This window comes from Sceloporus occidentalis, unplaced genomic scaffold (genome assembly GCF_023333645.1).
Source record: "Sceloporus occidentalis isolate IW3139 unplaced genomic scaffold, rSceOcc1.0.p SCAF_1, whole genome shotgun sequence".
NCBI classification, from domain to species: Eukaryota; Metazoa; Chordata; class Lepidosauria; order Squamata; family Phrynosomatidae; genus Sceloporus; species Sceloporus occidentalis.
The window spans coordinates 296,289,059-296,312,682 of NW_028316981.1; the positions used below are offsets into that span (position 1 = coordinate 296,289,059).

Consider the following 23,624-nt stretch of genomic DNA (forward strand, 5'->3'; position numbering starts at 1 on the left):
TAAATATCCTGAACACTAAACCACACTGTTTTCTTCTGTAAGTGAAGTGACAGTTTCTAGAATCTTTTTCAGTATGAGTGCATACTGTTAATTGCTTTAAAGAAATGCAGCATATTGTAGGGTCATGAACTGCAATGAATTGCAACTTCACTTTTCACACATATCTGTAGCCTGTTGCATTTTATAATATGCCTTCCTGTCTGCTGCCTCCATGAGAAATACTCACAAAAACCAATCCACTGCAATGATGAGGGTGATATCGTCCGTAGGCAAACCGACAGATGTCAATACAATCACCATAGTGACCAGGCCAGCCTGAGGAATGCCTGCTGCACCAATGCTGGCAGCTGTAGCTGTAATGCTGGAGAAAAGAGACACCAAATCCATTAAAACATTGGGGTTTTAATTTTTTTTAAAACATCCAAGCATTCCAAGTGTCTTTCAGGCTTTAGGGAAGTTCATGATTTGAAGTTAAGTCATGCTTGAATTCACTGCTAGTTTTCACAGTCAAGAATATATTTGAATCTTATGGGAAAAAATGGAACATAGGCTAGAAAAATCATGACCCACAGCGCTATTCTTTTTTACCCATTGGACTAAGTAATGTTAATAAACCTATTACATCATTCATTAAGACTGTTTCTTTGTATCTACAGGATCCATTAATTATGCAGAAGCGTTAAAGAGTATTTCAGGCACATCAAAAGAGCCAGAAATACCCTGACAGTAAGAAAGAAAGAAAGAAAGAAAGAAAGAAAGAAAGAAAGAAAGCCCAAAGCAGGATTTCATATAATATTGGTTGAATTACAGATAATATACATTCATAATGTATTCACTGAAAGTCAGCCAAGTAAATTGTTTTTAGAAGACAAATCAGATGGCATTTAATCAAATAACTGTAATGAAAATTTTGTGTATTTGTTCTTGTTGATGTGTGCCTTCAAGTAATTTGTATCTTATCAAAATTTAAATAGAGGTTCCTCTTTGAGACATGAAACAATAGGCAACTGAACTGTTTAGCATTGGTAGGATCCTTGTTATTGTTGTTGTATGCCTTCAAGTCGCTTCTGATTTATAGCATTCCTAACACAAACCTATCATGTTTTCTTGGCAAGATTTGTCTGGAGGGGGTTTGTCTTTACTTTCCTCTGAGACCGAGAGAGTGTGACTTGCCCAAGGTCACCCAACAGGTTTCCGTGGCTGAGCAGGAATTCAAACCATTACACCATGCTGACTCTTACTGGACCCTCATTAGGCTCCCTTCTGTGCCCACAGGGGTATGTATGCAGACAGTAAATTTAACTACCATGCTTGGACATCTGTGCATGTCTACATCCAAAATTTGAGTAAGGGGATAGAGAGGGAGGCCTCAATGGAGGTGCACTGAAATCCATCCTGCAGAACTACTTCCCAGTATGCTACTGTTCAAACCTCTGAATGCATACTGGCCATTTGTATGTGAAATAGGTACTGTTTGGATTCAACACTTCTCATGAAAATAGCCTGATACTTGTAGTGAGAGGAAGTGTGATATGCTTCAAGATGTGACACATTTGTAAAGATCTGGGGGCATCTCAGAGAAATAAAACACACACACATGCACATTTTAAAATGTGAATGTGGACAATTTTAAAAGGGGCACAAATAGAAAAAAATGCATACAAACAGTCTTTAGTCAATGGAGAAGAATGTGTAAATAAAAGCACATGGTAGGAAAAGTACATAAAAAAGGCACACACATGTCCAATATGGATTCCCATCATCCCAAATCTCACAATCTAATACAAAACAAAGATGGGAAGAAAATGTTGATGAAATTAGAGAAAGAAAAGTAGCAAAATCAAAACTTTGATAAGATTTTCCAAGCATAAAGCATCTGTTAAGGGATTTCTCTCCATGTCTCATTCATTCATTATTTGCATTTATTAGTTCCATTTCCAGTAAAAGCTATCACATCAGTGTATCATATCAGACACAAGCAAATGTACATACTTTTGCAAGCATTTGCTAACCTGATTGTGATAATCTGTCCAAAGTTCAGGTCCATGTTATTAACCTGGGCAATGAAAATTGCAGCCAGTGCCTCATATAAAGCTGTCCCATCCATGTTAATGGTCGCACCTACAGGGAGCACAAATCTTGTAATGCGTTTATCTACTCCATTATTTTCTTCCAAACACTTAAATGTGATCGGCAAGGTTGCAGAACTAAAATCCAAAAGAAGAAACAATGAAAAGAGATTGTATTACCACACAGGAAAAACCAAGGCATCAAATGAGGATGATGACTATACACTTATTATTACTGACACCAGAAAATTTTGCATGTGTGAATGAAATATCCTAAGCAAAAACCACTGAACCTCAAATTATCCCAAAGATTGGGCTTTTCAGTGGAGTTAGTTCACACACACTGGTCTATAGTCACTTCACGGCTTTCACTGATACAGGAAAAGAGTCATGCGTATCTTTGCAATGCAAGACTTGAACTGGATTCAGGTCCAAGTATGAACTGTACTGTATCCCTATGCCCATAATGTAAAATTTTATCTAAAACTAAACTTGACTTGGTGGGTATCTGTACCTTGAAGATGTTCCCAAGGCTGTGATGAGAGCTTGCAGCAATCCTCCAATAAAGACCCAAGGGTTCTTTCGAGTGATAAAGAAATAGAGCAATGGGAGAACAACAATAGCATGGATGAGCAAGCCAATGATAACTGTAACAGTATACATGGCAAGCTGGCCTCCAATCACACCCATATCTTCCATTTCAACAATTTTCCCCGCAATCAGAAACAAGATACCAAGTGGCGCATACCTACGAACAAACGATAAAGTTAATTGCATATTTTAGAAATATCCAACTACAAGCCTATTTTAGGATTTACATGCTATGTAGCACAGTCTTATTCTCTTGTAATTTCCTTTTGCATACAATTCCCAACACAGTTATTTCCTGGAAATTTTATTTTTTTAGACTCTTATTTATTTATTTGTTTATTTATTTAGCACTGTAGATTTGCACAGCGCTGTACATAAAAACAATAAATATAAAAGAGTAAACCTGCCTATGGCATACAATCTAAGAAATGATAGGATAATACATATAAAATACGTAGCAATACAGGAAATGGTTCAATAAAACAGGCAACAAAAAGAACAATAGATAGCAAGTGACAATAACACAATGTCTGGGAACGCTTCTCTGAACAGGATGGTATTCAGCTCCGTTTTAAAGCTGGTTAAAGAAGTGATGCCCCTTGCTCGCAAGGGAAGAAGGTTCCAGGAGTGAGGGGCAACAACTGAAAAGGACGAATCCTAGATGGGGCAGAGGAAATCCTGGGCTGAGACAGCAGACCTTGACTACCAGAACGGAGGGCCTGAGTGGAAAGGTGAGGAGAAAGAAGGTTTGATAAATAAGGGGGAGCAGTCCATGGAGGGCTTTAAATGTCGACAGCAGAAGCTTATACTGAATACGGAAAGGGAGGGGGAGCCAGTGAAGGGATGCCAACAAAGGGGAGATATGGTCAGAGCGGTGGGCGGATGTGATAATGTGTGCAGCTGAATGCTGGACAGAAATTAAAGGATGGAGGTGAGAAAGAGGAAGCCCAGCCAGGAGGATGTTACAGTAATCAAGTTGTGATACCACTAGGGCATGGACCAAAATCTTGGCAGTAGAGGCAGAGAGATATGACTACAACTGCCAGCCAGCATGGTCAGAAGTCTTATTGGCTGGGTGGGGGTGGGGGGGTGTCTGGGAACTATAGTACAAAAAGTAACTTGTCCAAAGTCTGAGTCACATCCTTGAGAGCGCTAAGATAATAAAGCAGCCTATAACATCTCAAAACAATCCATCAGTCAGTCAATTTATTTACTAAGTGGTAACCCTAACTGAATGCAGTGGACCTTACCTCTATGCAAACAAACCTTAGATTGCTCTTATGTTTACTCACACTGATATTTATTGTTAAATATTTAAGTGGGTAGATTGAGTGCATTTTGTCTGTATGCAATTTGTGGCCCAGGTTCGGGGGTGGGCAACCTGAAGGTTTCAGCCTAATTTCAAAAGTAATCTTCAAACACCTCCAGTGTTTCAAATCCTCAAATACCTCCAGTGGCTCAAACACTTTAGGAGATTATCAGACAGAGAAAATCGGGGAAGAAGAAGGCATACTCTTGGCAACGTTGCATGATCACACTGAAGATTTTCAGATGATGTCATTCTTATCCAGAACTTAACCCATGAAGATCCAGGAATGTTCCAGCAGCAAACCATTCTTAGGACTTCCCCATGAATGGTTTGTTGTTGAAGCATTCTTGGATCTTCATGGGTTAAATCCTGGATAAGTACGATGTGTCTGAAAATCTTCAGCATGATCGTGTGACTTTGCTGTGAGTATGCCTTCTACTCCCAGCTTTTTCCTCCCCGTCTGATAATCTCCTTAGAGAGAGTCAGGGGAAAGCAAAGGCTGTCCAAGAGTAGCTGAGAACATAGCTGAAGGGTTCACAGTGCATTGTGGGAGGGGTAAGATGGGCTGAACTCCTGGGCTGTCATTTCCATTATGTCCGCCGCTACCATTCCATGATGAACAAGACCAGGGATGACCGACAACATTTTGCTGCTTGAAGTGGAGTAGCAAATGGTGACCCACCCCCCAACCCCCAAATGAAGGTGCATGGTGCCCAGATTACTGTGGCACAGGAAAGCAAACATCTTTCATCCCTTCTTCCCATCTCTACAGGGAAAAATACAATAATAAAAAACTGGCTATCCATTTGTTGCCTTTTCCATGGGTACACACCAAACCTGCTGCTTGAGGCCTCTACCTCATTCTCTCTAAAGGTAGGGCCAGGCCTAAATGTGCCACTCAGTTTTTTTCAGAAAGACTGACAGTTCTTCTTAGCCTCCTGTGGTATGGAGCTCTGAGGGTCCACAGCCAGTTTGACAGCAGAATCTAATACTTACCACATGATTAGTGCAACTAGTCGCATGATAGCCTCATTAAGGCTATCAAAGAAGTCTCTCAGTGCCCGTCCCTGCTCCTTCATGTTCCCAATCACCAGTCCAAAGCTGATTGAGAACACGACCAATCCAAGTGCATTCACTCCATTGACCGCTCCCGGAACAGGGATCATTTCCCTTTTCAGCTGAGTTAGGTTTTCCATTGCTTCTGAAACGTTGTTGATAATGCCATTAAGGAGAGATGTTTCATTAGAATCATGTATCACGCTAGGAACCCGTTCCTCGTAATTGGTTTTGAACTGACAAGAGATGAGGAAAAAGACATTATATTTATATCTTCCATTTATTCAGCTACAACAGTGAGAAAGTTTGCTTGGTAACCTCAGGAGCAAGACAGAAGAAATCCAAATGTTTTTGCAATCTTCTGTTCTAATTTTGATATGTATTTTGCACAACCACCCCATATTCCTCTTCTCTACATTCTGTCCCTTCTGTAACAACATTAGCACCACCATAGTTGTGGAATGCCCTCCTCTTGAAGATCAAATGGGCACCACTCTTGCCCTTATCTTGATAGCAAGTTAAAATTTGGTTGTCTACCTAAAAATCTGGAATTGATTTATCAGCTTGGTTTTCAATCTTTGAGACTGCACATTTTACCTTGGGCTCATTTATACTGTACAGTTAGAGTGCTATGATTCCACTTTAACTGCTATTCTTATGGTATCTAGGACCAGCATTTACTGAGGTGAATTTAATATTTTCAGCCAGATACCTCCTGTTCCTCTCCAGACTATAAAGCCCATGATTCTGCAGGATGTAGTTGTGGCAGTTAATATAGAATATAGTGCTATAATTGTACATTATAACCTACATGGACCCATGGTTGACCATGTATTTGGTATCCACAGTTTCACTTATCCATATCTGGAAAAAAAATCCTCTCTAGAAAAATTTAGGTATTCCAGTGCAATTCCATGGAAATTGTTCAGCCCAAGCATAACACAGATCTGTGCTGGAGAACCTAGAAATACCAAGGTATGTGTTCTCTCTCTGGATTTCTAGGTCGTCCTGTGAGATTTTATGGTATGTTTGCCCAAAACTCATAATTTCATCTCATTGAAAATAGTAGGGTTCCCTATTATCTGTGGTTTCATATATCCATGGGTGTGTGTGTCTTGGAAGAGAACCCCTGTGGATATGGGGAGTGAGTGGGTTTCAAACTGTATGGTTTGAATGAGTCCTTTTGAGATGAATTGTTTAAACTTGTTTAATCTCCTCTGGGAGCTCTCTACTGAACCTGGGACCTCCTGATACAACCCAACCTTCTTCTTTCTTTTTACAAAAAAGGCCACTTATGTCCTATAGGGCTAGGGATGGGGTTTGCCAGTTTTTCAGCCCCTCTTGTGTTGTAGGCCCAGTGAAATGGTTCTCCTGAAACTGTAAGTGGCCAGACATCACTTCCACTTTTAACAAACACTTCATCCTCAGGCAAAAATAGTTTGCTGATGAAGTACTTGGCCAAATTTCCTTTCCGGTCTTTGGCAGAGTTAGATTGGGAGAATAGATCAGTTTTACACATCCACTTCTAAGCCTGACTGAGAGAGTGGTCACTCAACCCGAATAAGGAAACATGGTTGGTTTATATCAGAAAAATCATCCATTATTGTCTTACTGGTTTACTAAACATGGCTCATGTAAATTAATACTACAAAAAGGATTTGCTAGGAAGGAAGTGCCTGTAGACTTGCAATCTTTTTATTTCAATGATCTCTAGATTTTCAGATTTCAAAACATGAGACAGAATTCTCTAAGAGTTGCTCTTCTGTGGCTGCTACCTTCAACTTTGTCTCCCTGTTTCATCACATCAACATATAATGTGGCCACAGAAAATTACTTATGCCATCTAAATGTGTTGATGTGTGTTTGCTTCCACAGTGGCAATTATACAGCCTTTTCACACAACTGAATTATGCTATGATTCCAGTTTAAGTGCCATGGTTCCATCCTATAAAATCTTGGGATTAGAGAAGGGTAATTACAATTTTAGCCAGAGAGTTCTAGTTTCTTACCAGAGTATAAGCGGTATGATTCCCAAGGATGGAATCAAGATAGTTTAGGTGGAATCATAGTACTATATTGTATAGTGTAAAGGGCCCCCTTCACAGAAGCTAATGAGCTACTAAGCTCCACAAAGGTCTTCATCACAAATTTAAAGATAAAATAATGGATTTTTATTTGGAGGGAACAGCACACTATTACCTGTTTAAAGCAGGCTTCTACCAGATTTGGAGGAAACATATTTCTGTGAAGAAAAAAGACAATGATTTGAGACACATTAGCAATTCTGTACTATCAACGCAAGACCACTTGGAAGAGGAATCAACTTATTTCTACACCATAGCGAAGTAAAGTTGGTGTGGATTTTAGGTTTTAGAGATTAAGTGTTTTTGAGGAAGGTTGCAATACAATACACATTTATAGTGTAGCAAGCCCCACTGAACTCAATGAGATTTTCCTCACTAATATATGCCCCATTGACATCTACATCCACCAGCCATGTAGGCTGCATTATCACCATCCTTAGGAAGATGGGTAGCAGTTTTACAGTTTGTCGCATTTCTTGTGCATCTAACCATTATTACTTATTTTGACTGTCAGCAGCTTTTCAGGATCACAGACAGATTCTGCTACCATTATCTGTTATCTAACTGCTCTGATGGGATATGCATGAACCTGGAACCTCCTACAGGCAATGCATGTGTCCTAGCACTTGATATATTTTCAGTATTATATCATACTGGCTACAATGTGCATTCTCCTTAAATTTATTTAAAAAACTAATTTCTGGATTTAGCCATACTTTGAGTAGATTCATACGACATCAGTAAGACAAATAAATCATGTATAATGCAAGTCCCATTGATTTTAATGGGTTGACTATAGTTATGACAAAATTTCAATCATACTTTATAAAAAATTAGACATAGTGTACCATGCGAACATATTGGCAGCCTACTAAATTAATTTTAGCAAAGTTTCCCCTTATTTTTAGAGCATATCTGGCAAATATGGCTGCTCTGTCTTGGTTAGAAAGTAAAAATATGCACTCTAAATCTATCTTGGCTAGCCAGTAGACAAATTATATTAATCTGATCATTGTAATTGAGAATACATATTAAAATTACTTCCTTTACTGATTCAGAATATAATATAATGAACAATATAAGAACAACATAAAAATGACATCTACCAAATTGCAGTCTACCAGAGATTGGCAGTAATTTGTTTCAAAAAAACAATGCCAGGTATATCATTTTATTTGAGCAAGTTAACAAGGCCATACTATAGTCCTTTTGTGAAACAATGCATTGACTGGTCATAGTATTACTTTTTCAAAAGTGTAATTCATTATTCATAAATTGTTGCTTTTGTAACATTTTGTGGGATTTCTGACCTTTCATTTTTTTAAAAAAAAGTTAATTGTTAAAAAGTAACACATTAATAATGTGATATTAATATGCTATGCTTTAACTATCAAGTAATGGCAACAAGCTACTCCATGAATCCACCAGTCAGATCAATTTGCCAACATTATATTATAAATTACTTTTTTAAAAAACAAAAAAGTTTGCTACATAGGCACAAAAACTATAGAACAGGAATTTAAATCATGTGGTTCTCAAGAAACCGTTAGACTGCAGTGCCCAGCATCCCCCACCACTGGCTCTCTTGGCTAAGGCTGCTGGGAGCTGCAGTCTAACAACATCTGAAAGGAATATGGAGTTCCCATGCCTGCTGCACATGAACTCTTCTGCTATTAAGCTGTACCCTCCAAACAGTGAGGACCTGGGTTGTCAAAAATCATAGAATCATAGAGTTGGAAGAGACCCCAAGGCCACCAAATTCAACCCCTTTCTGCCATGTAGGAACTCACAATCAAAGCACCCCCGACAGATGACCATCCAGCCTCTGTTCAAAAACCTCCAAATAAGGAGACTCCACCACACTCCGAGGCAGCATAATCCACTTTTGAACAGCTCTGACCACCGGGAAGTTCCTCCTCAGATTTAAGTGGAAGCTCTTTTCCTGTAGTTTGAATCCCTTGCTCCTTGTCCTAAGTTTTTGGAGCCATGGAAAATGAGCCTGTTCCCTTTTTGATATGACATTCATTGAAATATTTAAACATGACTATCATGTCCCATCTTAATCTTCTTTTCATCAGGCTAAACATTCCCAGCTCCCTAAGCCTATGCTCATAGGGCATGGCTTCCAGACCTTTCACCATTTTGGTCACCCTCCTCTGTTCACGATCCAAGAACATCCTTCTTGAATTGAAGTGCCCATAACTGGACACAATATTCCAAGTGAGGCCTGACCAAAACAGAATTCAGTGGTACTGTCACTTCCCTTGATCTTGACACTATACTCCTGTTGATGCAACCAAGAATCACATTGGCTTTCTTGGCTGTCACATCACACTGCTGACTCATGTTCAGCTTGTGGTCTACTAAGACTCCTAGATCTCTTTCACATGAGCTGTCGTCTAGCTACTAGCCACATGTCTACCATCCTACATCTGTGCATTTCATTTTTTTCTGCCTAGGTGTAGGACCTTACATTTCTCTCTGTTGAAATTCATTTTGTTAGCTTTAGGCTAGCCTTGTCAAGGTCATTTTGCATTTTAATCACGTTGTCTGGAGAATTAACAGCCCCTGCCAGTTTGGTATCATCTGCAGATTTAATCAGCATGCGGTCTGTTCCTTCATCCAAGTCATTAATAAAGATGTTGAATAGCACAGGGCCCAGTACAGACCCCTGTGGTCCTCCACTATTTAAATCTCTCCAAGATGAAGAGAGGCTATTGGTGACCACCCTTTGGGTTCAGTCAGTCAGCCAATTACAAATCCACCTAGCACTGTCTAGGCCATATTTTAATAGCTTTGTTGCAAGAATATTATGGGGAACCTTGCCAAAGCCTTACTGAAATCAAGATATGCTACATCCACAGCATTCCCTTCATCTATCAACCTTGTAACGCTATCAACAAAGAGATCAGATTAGTTTGGCATGATGACAGCACTGATTTCTAAGTAATTATAAACCATCTGTTTAATAATCTGCTCTAGAATCTTTCCAGGCATTGATGTCAGGCTGACTGGGCAATAAATGTTTTATGGAAAGGCTGTGACATTCAACTCATTTAAGTAGTTCTGGAAATCACTGAATGCTTTCACAAGGAGTGGCTATAGGAGAGAATGGACAAGTTTACTTTTAGAACTTATTAATAAGTCACATAATTTAATACAAAAATGTTTACAGGGCTAATCATGACATCTTTACACAAGGGTGGAAAACCCTTATATCTCTCCAGATGTTGCTCTCCAGCGGTTGTCCCCTTTGTCATTGGATGTGAGGGATATTTGAAAGGAACTGCAATCCAGCAACAGCTGGAAAACCACCTAGCTCCCAGTCCTGCCTTATGATAAAGCTTGCAAAAGTTACCAGTCTACAATTTTTGAAAACTGGCTTGCTATGATGCCACTTTCCTACATTTCCATGCTGGCTATTGAGAAGGGTAAGACCCTTCTCAGTACTCAATATAGAAGCTCATGCTAACAGTCTTTTAGCAAATATTTCCCTTTCCCAAATGTCTCCCACTTGAGAAAAGACTTTCCTCCTTCCGCTGTGAATAGCAAAGAAATCAAGCAAACATGCAGGGGAAAAACAGATTGATTTGTCTCTTCTCTGCCAGACCACTCACTTCATTTGCATATGATTTTCTCCTCACTTATGAAGACCAGGTGAATTGCTAAAACAAAGTTGTCTTGTTCAGCCTATTTTGCTAAGTCATTTCTGGGCTATTGATGGCATCTTGAATATAAAACATAGTTGATTCTGAATGTGCCACCATGTCATCCATCCCCACATCTTGAACAGGTGTGAAATGGATTGTTGACTTTGCTTATACCATACAAAATAGCATCTTACCTGATTAGATCCAGAAAGGCGTCTGCAGCTGTCACTCGCACTATCTTGCCTTCTCGGTGCATCTTTTCCTTAGATCCTTTCCCAGGGTGAATTATAACCACCATGATGATTCCAATCAGGACAGCAATGATGGTGGTAACCATGTAGTAGACGACTGCTCGGAGTCCCATCTTTCCTGATGCTTTACTGTCCAGTGCAGCAACTCCTAATCAATAACAACACAAGTGTACAGTTAATATCTATTCAACTCTCAGAACTGTGAATAAATGCTTTGGCTATGCAGATGAAAGATGACTGTGTAGAAGGTCTGCTAAAGGCTATCCGAGAAACTTTTGTTTAACTTTCTTTTTCCACCTCAAACACAAGATGATCTCAAACTAGTAAGAATTACATTTGGACACATGGTGAGAGAGCATGCATATGCAGCCCTAGATCTTGAGTATACACTGCATGTGGCCTTCAAGGATAAAAATATTGTCCACTTTCATCAAGCAGTATCCAGGAGTAGTGGAATATATATATAAAAAAGATGCTTTCACCCCATGTTGTTCTCTCTAATACAGTGGGTCCTCGCCTTACGCGGGGATCCGTTCCGGATCCCGCCATGTAAGGCGAATTCCCCCTATGCTCAAGCCCCATTGTAAACAATGGGGCTTGTGCACGGCGGCGTGGCAGTGTACGTGGCGCAACGGGCGCGCGCCCATTCAATTGAATGGAATGCGCCGCCCCTTCTGCCCCGTGCGCGCCCTGCAGCTTGAGCGCGTATGCTCAAGCTGTGTAATGCGTGCCCGTGTATGATGCGGGCGCGCTATACTTTCACAAAAGTAGGACACCTAAAATTAGGTGTATCCATGGTTAAATATAAGAATTTGGATTCACCAATAAATAGTCAAAAACTACTTTTCTAAGCTTTGTATTTGGCTGGTCACTGTTGGTGGACCCTTGGTATGACTCTCCATGACTCTTCTGATATTATCTTTACAGAAATATGAAAGTGAACAATTTCTACCTATCTTCCTGGAAACGGGGACACAGTGTGCCTCAGGACAGTGGCTGTTGCTTCTTTGTTTTCAGAATACACTGCAGATTCTATTGTGCAATACACTATGGTTGGAATCATCTTGGTGTCTCATGCAATGCACGTATAAGTGTCCCTACAAAAGTAGATGGGCTTGTTTGTCTAGTGTGGATAATGTCTGTATTTAGTTCAAGATTACAGAAGCAGAGTTGTACATGTGGTCCCACTGTGCATTCAAATACACATTCAGATGTGAATTACTTACATATGTAGTTGTGCTTTCATTTGTGCAATACTGCAATTCAACATAAGGTTTGCATAGCAGAATCAATATGGAGATTTATGCTGTACCACTATGCTGTAAGACCTCAGCCATTACATTTACATTACTATTATGTTAAAATAGTCTACCACAATATGGCATGCTTGAGCTAAGGAGGAACACCCAGTCTTGACCATTAGCCCGCACTCAGTTCAAAGAGGAAAAGTCAATTTGATAGGAAGAAATTGAAACTTGGCCCTGTGACCAATCCTTGTCTTTCAGCCAGGAGCCATCTGAACTAGATTTGTTGTTGTTGTTGTTGTTGTTGTTGTTGTTGTTGTGGTGTGCCTTCAAGTCATTTCCAACTAATAGCTACTATGAGGCAAACCTGTTGGGGTTTTCTTGGCAAGTTTCTTCAGAGGGGGTTTGTCATTGCCATCCTCTGAGAGAGTGTGATGTACCCCACAGAAAAAGTGTGACCTTTTGGAATAGCAGCCCAGGGTCATGTTCCTCTGAAGGATCAACCTCTTCTACATATTTTCTTTTCTATTCTTTTCTATTTTATTTATTTATTTTCTATTTTGTTTCTCTCTTTCAAGAAAAGGACTGAAGGTTGCCCAGTTCAATGGAACAAATGCAGTTATAAAAATAAATAAATATTTAAATGCAAAAAGACACCAATAAAAGCAACTCCCACAGCCAAAGATTCACATGAATGAAATAGTTCTTGCTTAGTGTTAGGAAGGATCAAATTAGCAGAATTTTAAATTAGCTCAAATTTAGACGAGAGGCGTGTCCTAACAACGCATGCACAGGATCGTGTCCCTATGTGTATACCAGAGGTCACCTAGTCCACCCCCAAGAGAAAGTGGTGCGTTACAGACTGCCGAAAAGCGGCGGCCTGCACCCGCCCCTTTCCCCGCCGGATCGGGGCCTCAGTGGTCAGAGCGGCAGCCGCTGAGGCCCCAATCCGCCGCTTTCCAGGCCGCGGGGAAGTGGCAAAAGGCCCCTTCCCTGAGGCCTGGAAAGGGGTGTCCTTGGGGCTTCAAGCCCCAAGGACACCCCGCGGCGGCGGGGAGGAGGAGAAAGGGGCCGCTTGGCCCCTTTCTCCCTTGCGTTGCTGGGCGTAGCCATCTAAAGGCTGCGCCCAGCGACGCAAGACCAGGAAGGAGCTCCATTTCGGAGCTCCTTCCTGCTTCGACGAAAAGGCGCACTAAGTGCCCTCACGCGACGCGACAGCGTCACGTCCGCGCTGCCTCGTTTGGAGGCGGCGCGTTTGTGACGCCATCTTGTACATCCTCAGGACGTATTAGGCTTGGGGGCGTCAAGAAGTGACGCCCCTTTTTAAACCTAGGACGTCCTGAGGACGTCCCTTGTGGCGGTTTGTAACGCGCCAGAGATTCTAATACCAATGAGGTGCAATTAAACTATAAACATTTATTAAAGTCATACAGCAAAAGGGAACATACACACACACACATACATTCAATGCTATAGCCGGGGAGGGGTGAGTTCGGGGAATAAAGGATGAGAAAGAGAGGCACCGCTGGGCTTATTACCTTAGACGTCTTCTCCAGGAAGTCGGATGCAGCTTGTATGGATGGTGATTCACGGCCATGGGAATGGGAAAAGAGAGTGCGGCCGTGGAGGCTTGAGACTAACTTGTGGCCTGATAACAGTGAGAGCTCGGCTTGGCTCAGTGATTTCAGCAGAGCACAAGGCTCAGGGAACTCAGGCTCAAACAACTTAATGCTCAAAAGCCCGAAGAAGGACTGAAAACTCAGGGTATATATAGGGCTAAACGTATCCCAAGGCTATGGGACCTTGCTAGACAAAGGCGCTGATTGCCAGGGCATTGTTAAGCCAAAAAGCAAGCAACAGTTTCACAATGCATGAGGTCTGGACACCTTTCAGAGAGGCAGCTACCTTGATGGCTGAGCCATTAAGCTGATCACTGGCCCATTAAGGAGGAAGCCACAGCTATTGTCTTCCTTGGGCTATCTGATGCAAATCTGGTTTTGCAACTCCCAAACTTCCTATGGAAGATTTTAATTCCATCTTTCTCTGAGGCTCTGCCTGGGTCAGGTGAGTTGTCTATGTGGGCTCCTCGCTCTTAGGTTAATGGCGGGTCCTCTGTGAGGTCAGTCAGGGGTCAATAGCACAGACCGCATGTGCCCAAAATTTTATATAAAACCCCATTTGGTAACATTAGAAATCAAAAGACAACAGACCAGCACTACCGCCAATATTTGGGATGCATTTATTTATTTATTTATTTATTTATTTATTTAAATTGAAATATTTATCTCCCACCCTTTATTCAAAGCCAGAAGAATACTATTAAATATGTTACAGGTTGAGTCTCCCTTGTCTGGAATTCCTAAATCCAAAATTTTCCAAAAACCAAATATTTTTTAATGAGTGGCTATGATAGTGACACCTTTCCTTTTAGATGGTTGAATGTAATAAATAAATAATTTTTTAAAAAAATTTCTATCCTGCTTTTTGCCAGGCAATCAAAGCAGTGTACAACAAGTTAAAATACTTCCATATATACATAATGCCCCCCTTAAAACATGATTAACCAGTATAAGATTAAAAACTACATATAAATGGGAAGTCTTATTTGTGGCCGAGTATTTTTTTCTGGGAAGGCCTGCCAGAAGAGATCCGTCTTAATGGCTTTTTAAAAGCTCTCTGCATTGGTAATTTGATGGATCTCGTCTGGCAGGCCATTCCATAAGTCGGAAGCGGCTGCAGAAAATGTCCTCTGGCATGTCGCCTTCAACCTGGTCTTTAAGAGCTGTAGTAAATTCCTCCCAGAGAACCTGAGTGTATGGGGCGGATTATATGGAAGCAGGTGATCCCTTAGATAGGTTGGGCCCAAGCCATGTAGGGCTTTAAAGGTGATAACCAACACCTTGTACTGTGCCCGGAAACTAATAGGCAGCCAGTGGAGTGACTTCAATATTGGTGTGATATGATCACTCCTTGCTGTTCCTGTGACCAACCTGGCTGCCATATTCTGTACCAACTGAAGTTTCCGGACTAGGCACAAGGGTAGCCCCATGTAGAGCGCATTGCAAAAATCAAGTCTTGAGGTTACCAGTGCATGTACTACAGTTTTGAGGTCACCCCGTTCCAGGAAAGGGCGCAGCTGGCGTATCAGCCAAAGCTGATAACAAGCGCTCTTGACTGTTGCATTCACCTGATTCCTCATCTGAAGCGACAGGTCAAGAAGCACCCCCAGACTGTGAACACAGTCCTTTGAGTGAGCCCCTCTAGGACTGGCGGTTGCAGCTCAATACCTGGTTTGGGGGCCCCTACTGTAAGTACTTCCGTTTTGTCTGGATTCAATTTGAGCTTGTTTTCCCTCATCCAATCCATTACTGCCTGAAGACACTGGTTGAGGGGAGAGTTGCCATCTGTTGTTGTCACTGATGACAGGGACATGGAGAAATATATTTGGGTGTCATCAGTGTACTGATAATATCCGGCCCCATATCCACGGATGATTTCTCCCAGCAGCTTCATATAAATGTTAAATGGCATCAGGAACAGTATAGCGCCTTGAAGGACACCACAATTAAGCTCTGCTTTTGAAGAGCACTTGTCCCCGAGCATCACCCTCTGGAATCTACCTGAAAGTTTGTTTCATGCACAAAATTATTAAAAATATTGTATAAAATTACCTTCAGACTATGTGTATAAGGCACAAATGAAACATTATTATTATTATTATTATTATTATTATTATTATTATTATTATCCTTTATTTATAAAGCGCTGTAAATTTACACATAAATGAATTACGTGTTTAGACTCAGGTCCCATCTCCAGGATATCTCATTATGTACATATATGCAAACACAGATATTCCAAAATCCAATAATAATAATAATCTGAAATCCCAAACACTTCTGATCCCAAGCATTTCAGGTAAGGGAGACTCAATCTGTATTTGGTAGCAGATGTCATTAAAGCCTTTACATGTCCACACACAAGGAGATGGAACAAGAGACAAGAGTGTCAACTTGGCTATCAGTCCTATCCCTTCTCTCCTTCTCCTCTATGTGCCTCTTTTCTGCTGTAGGCAATGTATCAAATGGGGGTTAAACAGAGAGGTAGAGGAGTGGCAGTGTATCAGCCATATAAATCTGTACTTCAAGCCTCCTCAGGAAGCAGATGGAATGTGGTAGAAACACTAGGGTTAAGGAGGAGTACATGGAAGTTGAGTTGAACTCCCAGCATGATTGAAACATGTTGCCAACATGGAGCTGTCTGAGCTCCTGGGGCTACCTCTCAAGCCAGCCCTCTCCAGCCTGAGGCCCATGAAATGCTTTGGGTTCAAGTTTCCACCAGGACCAGCCAGCATAGCCTACATTTGGTGTGATGGAAGTGGTAGCCTAAAACATTTGGAGGGCCTCAGGAGGGAGAATTTTAAAAAGGTTTTTTTTTAAGGATTAGTCATTTAAGCCTAAAAGACTGGTGGTGGAGGAGGAGTGGGGTTGTATGTAGTTTATGAAAGCTTATGATGAAATAAGTTGGTTAGTCTTTAAAATGTCAAAGGCAACTCCTCCTCCTCCTCCTTTTTTGGTAGTAGGAAATAGCCAGCATGGCGTAGTGGTCTGAACATTGGACTGTGATTCTGCAGGCCAGGTTTTCAATCCCTGCTCAGCCATGGAAACCTTCTAGGGCAAGTCAAATTCTCTCAAACTCAGAAGAAAGCAAAATCAACCTCCCTTTGAAGAAATTTTGCCTTGAAAACTTCATGGTAGGATTACCTTAGGATCTTTAAAAGTCAGAAGCAACTTGAAGGCACACAACAACAAAACAGAATAACACTGCAAGGTTGGAGATTGTTCTAGACAATGTCACCACTTAGGCCTCTGCTCTGGGCTAGAATGAGAGACACAATCCCATACCCTCCAAATATCCTGATTTTGCAGGACAGTCCTAATGGAAAAAGGTGGAATATAAATAAATCATATTAATTAATTAATTCTCAGTTGTCCCACTTTTTCAGCTGCTTAAAAATATCCCTGTTTCTTTCTCATCCTCCCACTTTCCCCATGAGCCTCAGTTTAGTTCAGTTACTGCAAACTGAGTTCAAAATAATTTGTACTCAATTAACTCATCAGGGGAGAAGAGAGGAGAGGAGAGGGGCAGAATCTTGCCTTTCCCAGTAGGCTCAGGCAAAAGCAAACCACTGTAGCCTCCCCTAGCGTGTGTGTTCTATCTCATTAATAACCATTAATAACCTTTGCCATCTTGATCATACTCTGACTTTACTTGCCCTGATTTTCCTCTGTGAAATGTTGGAGTGTATTTAATCCCTATTAAAATATTTTCTCAGGCATTCAAATCCACACTCCCCACCCCACAGTTATACTCATCATGCAAGGAAGAATGAGTGCACTAACAATCCCAACATCACTGCTATCACTTTCTAGGTGGAAGGTCTGCACTAGGAAGTCTGCTCTTTGGCCAACACAATGTTAATGGCCTATCTTAAGTCTTCAAAATAGAAAAGGGCTCTCTCCAAGTTCAGCATCACAGAACAACATAACTATTCATCCAGAAAAAGACTCTTCATTGCTTTAAAATGTGAAGAAACTTCAAAGGTAGATCCCAGCAAGAAGCGGCTGAGCAGACGCTTGTATCACATAACAGATGCTCATTATGTTAATGCCTTGTCTATTGCCATAAGGTTTTTATTATTATAATGGTTTTGTTAATGGTCAGTGTTAATAACACAATTTCTACTGGCAGCGGTATTTTCTTCATTTCTAAATTTGCTCTGACCTCACTCTCAACATCCCAACCACAACCATGTGCTTACTCTGTGCATGTATTAATATCTAAGCTTCTCTTGTTAACTGCCCTTGAGTTGACCTTGATTCATGGTGACCCTGTGGATGAGACACCTCAAAGACCCCCTGTTTCCACTGCTCTGCTTAAGTCTTGTAGATTCTTGCCTGTGACCCAGGGACGTAGCCAGGATTTTGGGAAGGGGGGGGGGTCCAGACTAAGTGCCACCATTTTGAGATGCTAAGAGCCCCCCCAAGACACAAAATGTAGGAAAAATGTAGGACATGATGCACGACAAAATGTAGGACAAATTGTAGGATGTTCAAAAATGGAGAACACACCCAACTAAAAGCCAAAAACATTAATAAAAAACAATACAAATTCATGTTTCTCAGTCATGCTCAAAATGGAGAACATTTTGACATTCTTCCTGGATAGGAGGTTGGGATATAGCTTTGTGTGTTAGACTAGGAGGAACTTCCTGAGAGTAAGGGCTGTTCAACAGTGGAACACACTCCTTCCTCGGCGTGCAGCAGAGTCTCCTTCTTTGGAGGTCTTTAAGCAGAGGCTGGATGGCCATCTGTCAATGGGGATGTTTTGATTGAGAGTTCCTGCATGGCAGAATAAAGGAGTTGGACTGGGTGGCCCTTGCAGTCTCTTCCAACTCTAGGATTCTATGACTCTGGAGACCAGGATTCAATGAAAATCTGATTCTCTCCAACAGAGAAGGCTAAATATCTTACATGGGGTACGTGTCGATGACATGGCTTATGCATCATGTCCAAATTGTGCGGCGCATAAGGGACATCACAGCACTTGTCACACTCTCTCAGCCTTAAGGGAAGGTAAAGGCAAATCCCCAAAAACCATTGGGCAAGTCACATTCTCTCAGCCTCAGAGGATGGCAAAGTCAAACCCTCTATGAACAAACCTCCCAAGAAAACCTCTTGAAGGCACACACTCGCACACATCCAAGTCACCAAAGGCAGACTCTCTGAACAAACCAAGACAACCCATTAGGCAAGTAAGTCACACACTCTCAGCCTCAAGGAAAGGCTGGCAAAGGCAAACTCTCTGAACAAACCAAGAAGACCCACTAGGCAAGGAAGTCACACACTCTCAGCCTCAAGGAAAGGCTGGCAAAGGCAAACTCTCTGAACAAACCAAGAAGACCCACTAGGCAAGGAAGTCACACACTCTCAGCCTCAAGGAAAGACTGACAAAGGCAAACACTCTGAACAAACCAAGAAGACCCACTAGGCAAGGAAGTCACACACTCTCAGCCTCAAGGAAAGGCGGGCAAAGCAGGATGTTTTGAAATTCCTCCTGGGCAGAAATGTAGGACATGTCCTGGATAAAGGATGATATCTGGACACCCTGATAAAATGGAGGATGTTTTGACATTGCTCCTGGGCTGAAATGTGTGCCGTATCCTGGATAAAGGAGGACGTGTGTTATCCTACCAAAAATGGAAGACATTTTTAAATTCATCCAGGCCAGAAGGTTGAAACATAGGACACATCCTATAAAAGGAGGACATCTGCTCATCTTACAAAAAATGAGGACTTTTGAAATTCCTTCTAGGCAGAAGTCTGAAATGTGTCCTATAGCCATGAGCAAGAAAAGAGCCAAGCCTTGATATCTGGACCCCAGAACACACTCCAATTCCCAGAATTCCATAGCAATGAGCCAGAAAGGAGACAAGCCTTGATATCTGGACCCCAGAACACACTCCAACTCCCAGAATTCCATAGCAATGAGCCAGAAAGGAGCCAAGCCTTGATATCTGGACCCCAGAACATACTCTAACTCCCAAAATTCCATAGCAATGAGCCAGAAAGGAGACAAGCCTTGATATCTGAACCCCAGAACATACTCTAACTCCCAGAATTCCATAGCAATGAGTCAGAAAGGAGCCAAGCCTTGATATCTGGACCCCAGAACACACTCCAACTCCCAGAATTCCATAGCAATGAGCCAGAAAGGAGCCAAGCCTTGATATCTGGACCCCAGAACATACTCTAACTCCCAGAATTCCATAGCAATGAGCCAGAATAGAGCCAAGCCTCAATATCTGGACCACAGAACATACTCCCAGAATTCCATAGCCATGAGCCACAAAAGAGTTAAGTCGCTGCCAAACCTGGTTATTTCTTGAGTGTGGATGCAGCTTGATGCAGCCTCTTGTCCCTCCCTCCCTCTCCTCCAGGGCCTTTTGGCTCCTCCCCCTCAGGCCCCGCAAAAAGTTTAGGGGCGGCACTTGCTCTCCTCCTGGCTTTGCCAGGGCCGGGAGGAGAGGAAAGGGTGCTTGTTGGAGCGCGCGTGTGCACGCGCACAGACCCCCAAAAACGCCAGGGAGAGCGCCACTTCTGCTCCTCCTGAAGCCTAGAGGAGAGCAAGACTGGCGCTCTCCGTCCCCAGCGTTTCTTTGGGGCTGTGCGCGTGCACACGCGCGCTCCAACAAGCACCCTTTCCTCTCCTCCCGGCCCTGCTCCAACAAGGGCCCTTTTCTCTCCTGGAAGGGGGGGGGTCCGGACCCCTGAAACCCCCCGTTAACTACGTCCCTGCCATGGTTTTAATGGAGGGGAGGGGGGAGGAAGGAGCTTGAATGCCCCCAGGGCCTGATGGGGGGGGTCCCGACCCCCCAACCCCCCCCCCCCCGGCTACGTCCTTGTGTGACCTCTCCAATTGAGTCTATCCACTTAACATGTAGTCCTTCTATCTTTCTACTACCTTCAACCTTTCCCAGCTTTATTGTCTTTTCTAATGAGTCATGCCTTCTCATGGTGTGGCCAAAGTATGACAGCCTCCGTTTGTTCATCTTGGCTTCCAGTGAGATTTGAGGCTTGATCTGTTCAAGGACCCATTTGTTTTGTCTTTTTGGCGATCCATGGTATCCTTAGCACTCTTTTCCAGCATCACATCTCAAATGAGTTGATTTTCTTTCTGTCTGCTTTCTTCACTGTCCAGCTCTCACTTCCATACATAGTGATGGGGATTACCATGGCTTGGATGATTCTAACTTTAGTGCTCATATCTGTGCTCTTAAAGCTTTATGCATTTATTTAGTCCAGGAAAGCTCACACTACAATAAATCTCTTAGTCTTAAAGGTTCTAAGACTCTGGTTGTGTAAATTTATTAGATGGTTTAGAAGATCAAGATTCCAAAACCCCAACTCATAGCAGCAATTATGGGGGCAGATCTAGTATGTGTTCATACACCTTCTTGCATGACATAACTCTAGTCTAGGAAAAGAACTAGAGGAAAATGAAAGTATGAAAGGAATAACTAGCAAAATGTATAAAATATTAATGGAGAATAAAAGAAAAGAAATAAACCAAAATATTTGGAAAGAGATATGGGAAGAAGAGTTAGGTCAGGATGTAAATTTTGTGAAAATGAATGGAATAAAATTTGGGAACAAAGACATTTGAAAAACCTATTGGTATGAATTAAGGAAAATTATTATAAGCTGATCTGGAAATGGTACTTGACACCAGTGAGATTACATAATATAGATAAGAATAATTCAAAATATTGTTGGAGAGGATGTAATGAAGTGGGATCATAGATACATATGTTGTGGCAATTTATATATGTAAAAAAATTGAAAAACAGTAATATTAGAAATAGAAAATATTATGGATATAAGAATTGATAGAAAACCAAATATAGTATTGCTGTCACTGTATAATGATGTAGAATGGAAAAAAGAAGAAAGAAATCTTGTAAAAAATTGCTTACACAGCGAGATTAATTATAGCGAGAAGTTGGAAAATGAAAATAAATGTGGAACTGGAGGATTAATAAAAAGAAGTCTGGCAAATAGCGATTAATAATATATTAACATGTAAATTGAAAGTGAAGAAAGGATTATGGAAAAGAAATGATTTTGATGAAATATGGGAAAATTATTGAAAAAGTATTAAGAAAAGAAGATGGGAAATTACCTTCACAAGATGAATTAACATTTTGGTTGGAGTATATGGATGGGAATGGCTCCAAGGAAGGAGTGCACTGAGGTGATATTTAGTATAAAATAAGTAAGTGTTAAAGCATATGTTTGTATGAGGAAAGCGTGATAATTTGTATTGTAAAATTTAATAATAATAATAATAATAATAATAATAGAAATGATTAATAAAAATGAGATGCTTTTTGAAAGGCAGTGAAACAAATAACCAGAGAATTCTCTTGATGACTATAAGTGATGTAGAGTGATGATACTTAAAAGTGTGGTCCACAAACTGATACCAGTTTGTGAGTTATGGACTGCTGGTATTCTAACAGTTGTATTCAGTGGGCACAAATATGGTGCTAGTCCCTGGCACACTGGAAAAAAAACATGCCATTTCCCCACATTAGGAAGCTTAAGAAGGACTGACATAGAACCTTCAGCTGCAGCAGCAATCTATGAATTTAATATGTATATGAATTTCTAGGGATGAGATGAAATGGGGTGGGTGCCTACTGATCCGTTTCTTCAAAGTATTTATAATCATAATAAAATAAAATAAATAATAATAAAATTTTTATTTATATACCGCCCTTCCATCAGATCAGGGTGGTTTACAGCAATTAAAATACAGTGGACAATAAGCATTAAAATCATACAACAAGTACAAGAAACATAAAAACAAAAGGCCCCAGGTTAGCCAGTCCCGTTGCCAGTGCGGCGGAAGGAGGTCTATAGGACCTTATTCAGGGAATGCAATTCCGAACAGGAAGGTCTTTAAGTCCCGTCTAAATTGGGCCAGGGAGGTAGCTGAGCGGAGCTCTATGGGCAGCGTGTTCCAAAGGGCCGGGGCGGCGATGGAAAATGTCCTCCTGGTAGTGGAGACAAACCTCGCCCCGGGAACCCTAAGTAGTTGCTGCCCAGATGTTCTGAGGGTGCGGGGCGGAATGTATGGGGAGAGGCGGTCCTTCAGGTATCCTGGGCCCAAGCCATTTAGGGCTTTATAGGTCATCACCAACACCTTATATTGCGCCCGGAAGCAAATGGGCAGCCAATGGAGATCTTTTAATACCGGTGTTATATGGCTGGCCCTGGACGTTCCAGTGACCAGCCTGGCTGCCATATTCTGCACCATTTGAAGCTTCCGGGTTTGGTATAAGGGTTGCCCCATGTAGAGTACATTGCAGAAATCCAGTCTCGAGGTTACCAGGGCGTGTACCACAGTTTCAAGGTCCCTCTGGGCCAGGTATGGGCGCAGCTGGCGAATAAGCCGAAGCTGATGACAGGTGCTCTTGACCGTCGCATTCACCTGAGCAGTCAGGCGAAGGGACGAGTCAAGAAGCACCCCCAGACTGCGCACGGAATCCTTCACGGAGTCATTCATTGTGGGGATCTAAATGCTTTATTAAATGGATCCTTTGCCTGATCCCAGAGGGACTTTCTTTTATTATTTCATATTTCTTCTTCTTGTACAAACAGGTAAACAAAGTTCTCACAACAGAAATACAGGAACAAACACTGTAACATTAATGTACAATGACATTTATCATTCCAAAACTCAACTGAATTTAAAAACAGTTTTAAAAAACATATTGATAAAAACATACAGTGCTCTCCCTTACTC

At 41.5% G+C, this 23,624-nt stretch overlaps 1 protein-coding gene across 1 annotated transcript in view; it reads right to left on the reverse strand.

Moving 5' to 3' along the window:
* Window positions 1–23,624, reverse strand: part of LOC149324105 (excitatory amino acid transporter 1-like) — an 80,871-nt gene that overhangs the window by 10,071 nt on the left and 47,176 nt on the right. Inside the window, exons 4-9 of the mRNA XM_089496530.1 lie at window positions 10,954–11,158; window positions 7,225–7,267; window positions 4,966–5,261; window positions 2,584–2,817; window positions 2,013–2,207; window positions 227–361 (exon numbers count right to left, since the gene is read on the reverse strand). Coding sequence (XP_089352656.1) covers window positions 227–361; window positions 2,013–2,207; window positions 2,584–2,817; window positions 4,966–5,261; window positions 7,225–7,267; window positions 10,954–11,158 — 1,108 coding nt within the window. The remainder of the gene's footprint in view (window positions 1–226; window positions 362–2,012; window positions 2,208–2,583; window positions 2,818–4,965; window positions 5,262–7,224; window positions 7,268–10,953; window positions 11,159–23,624) is intronic.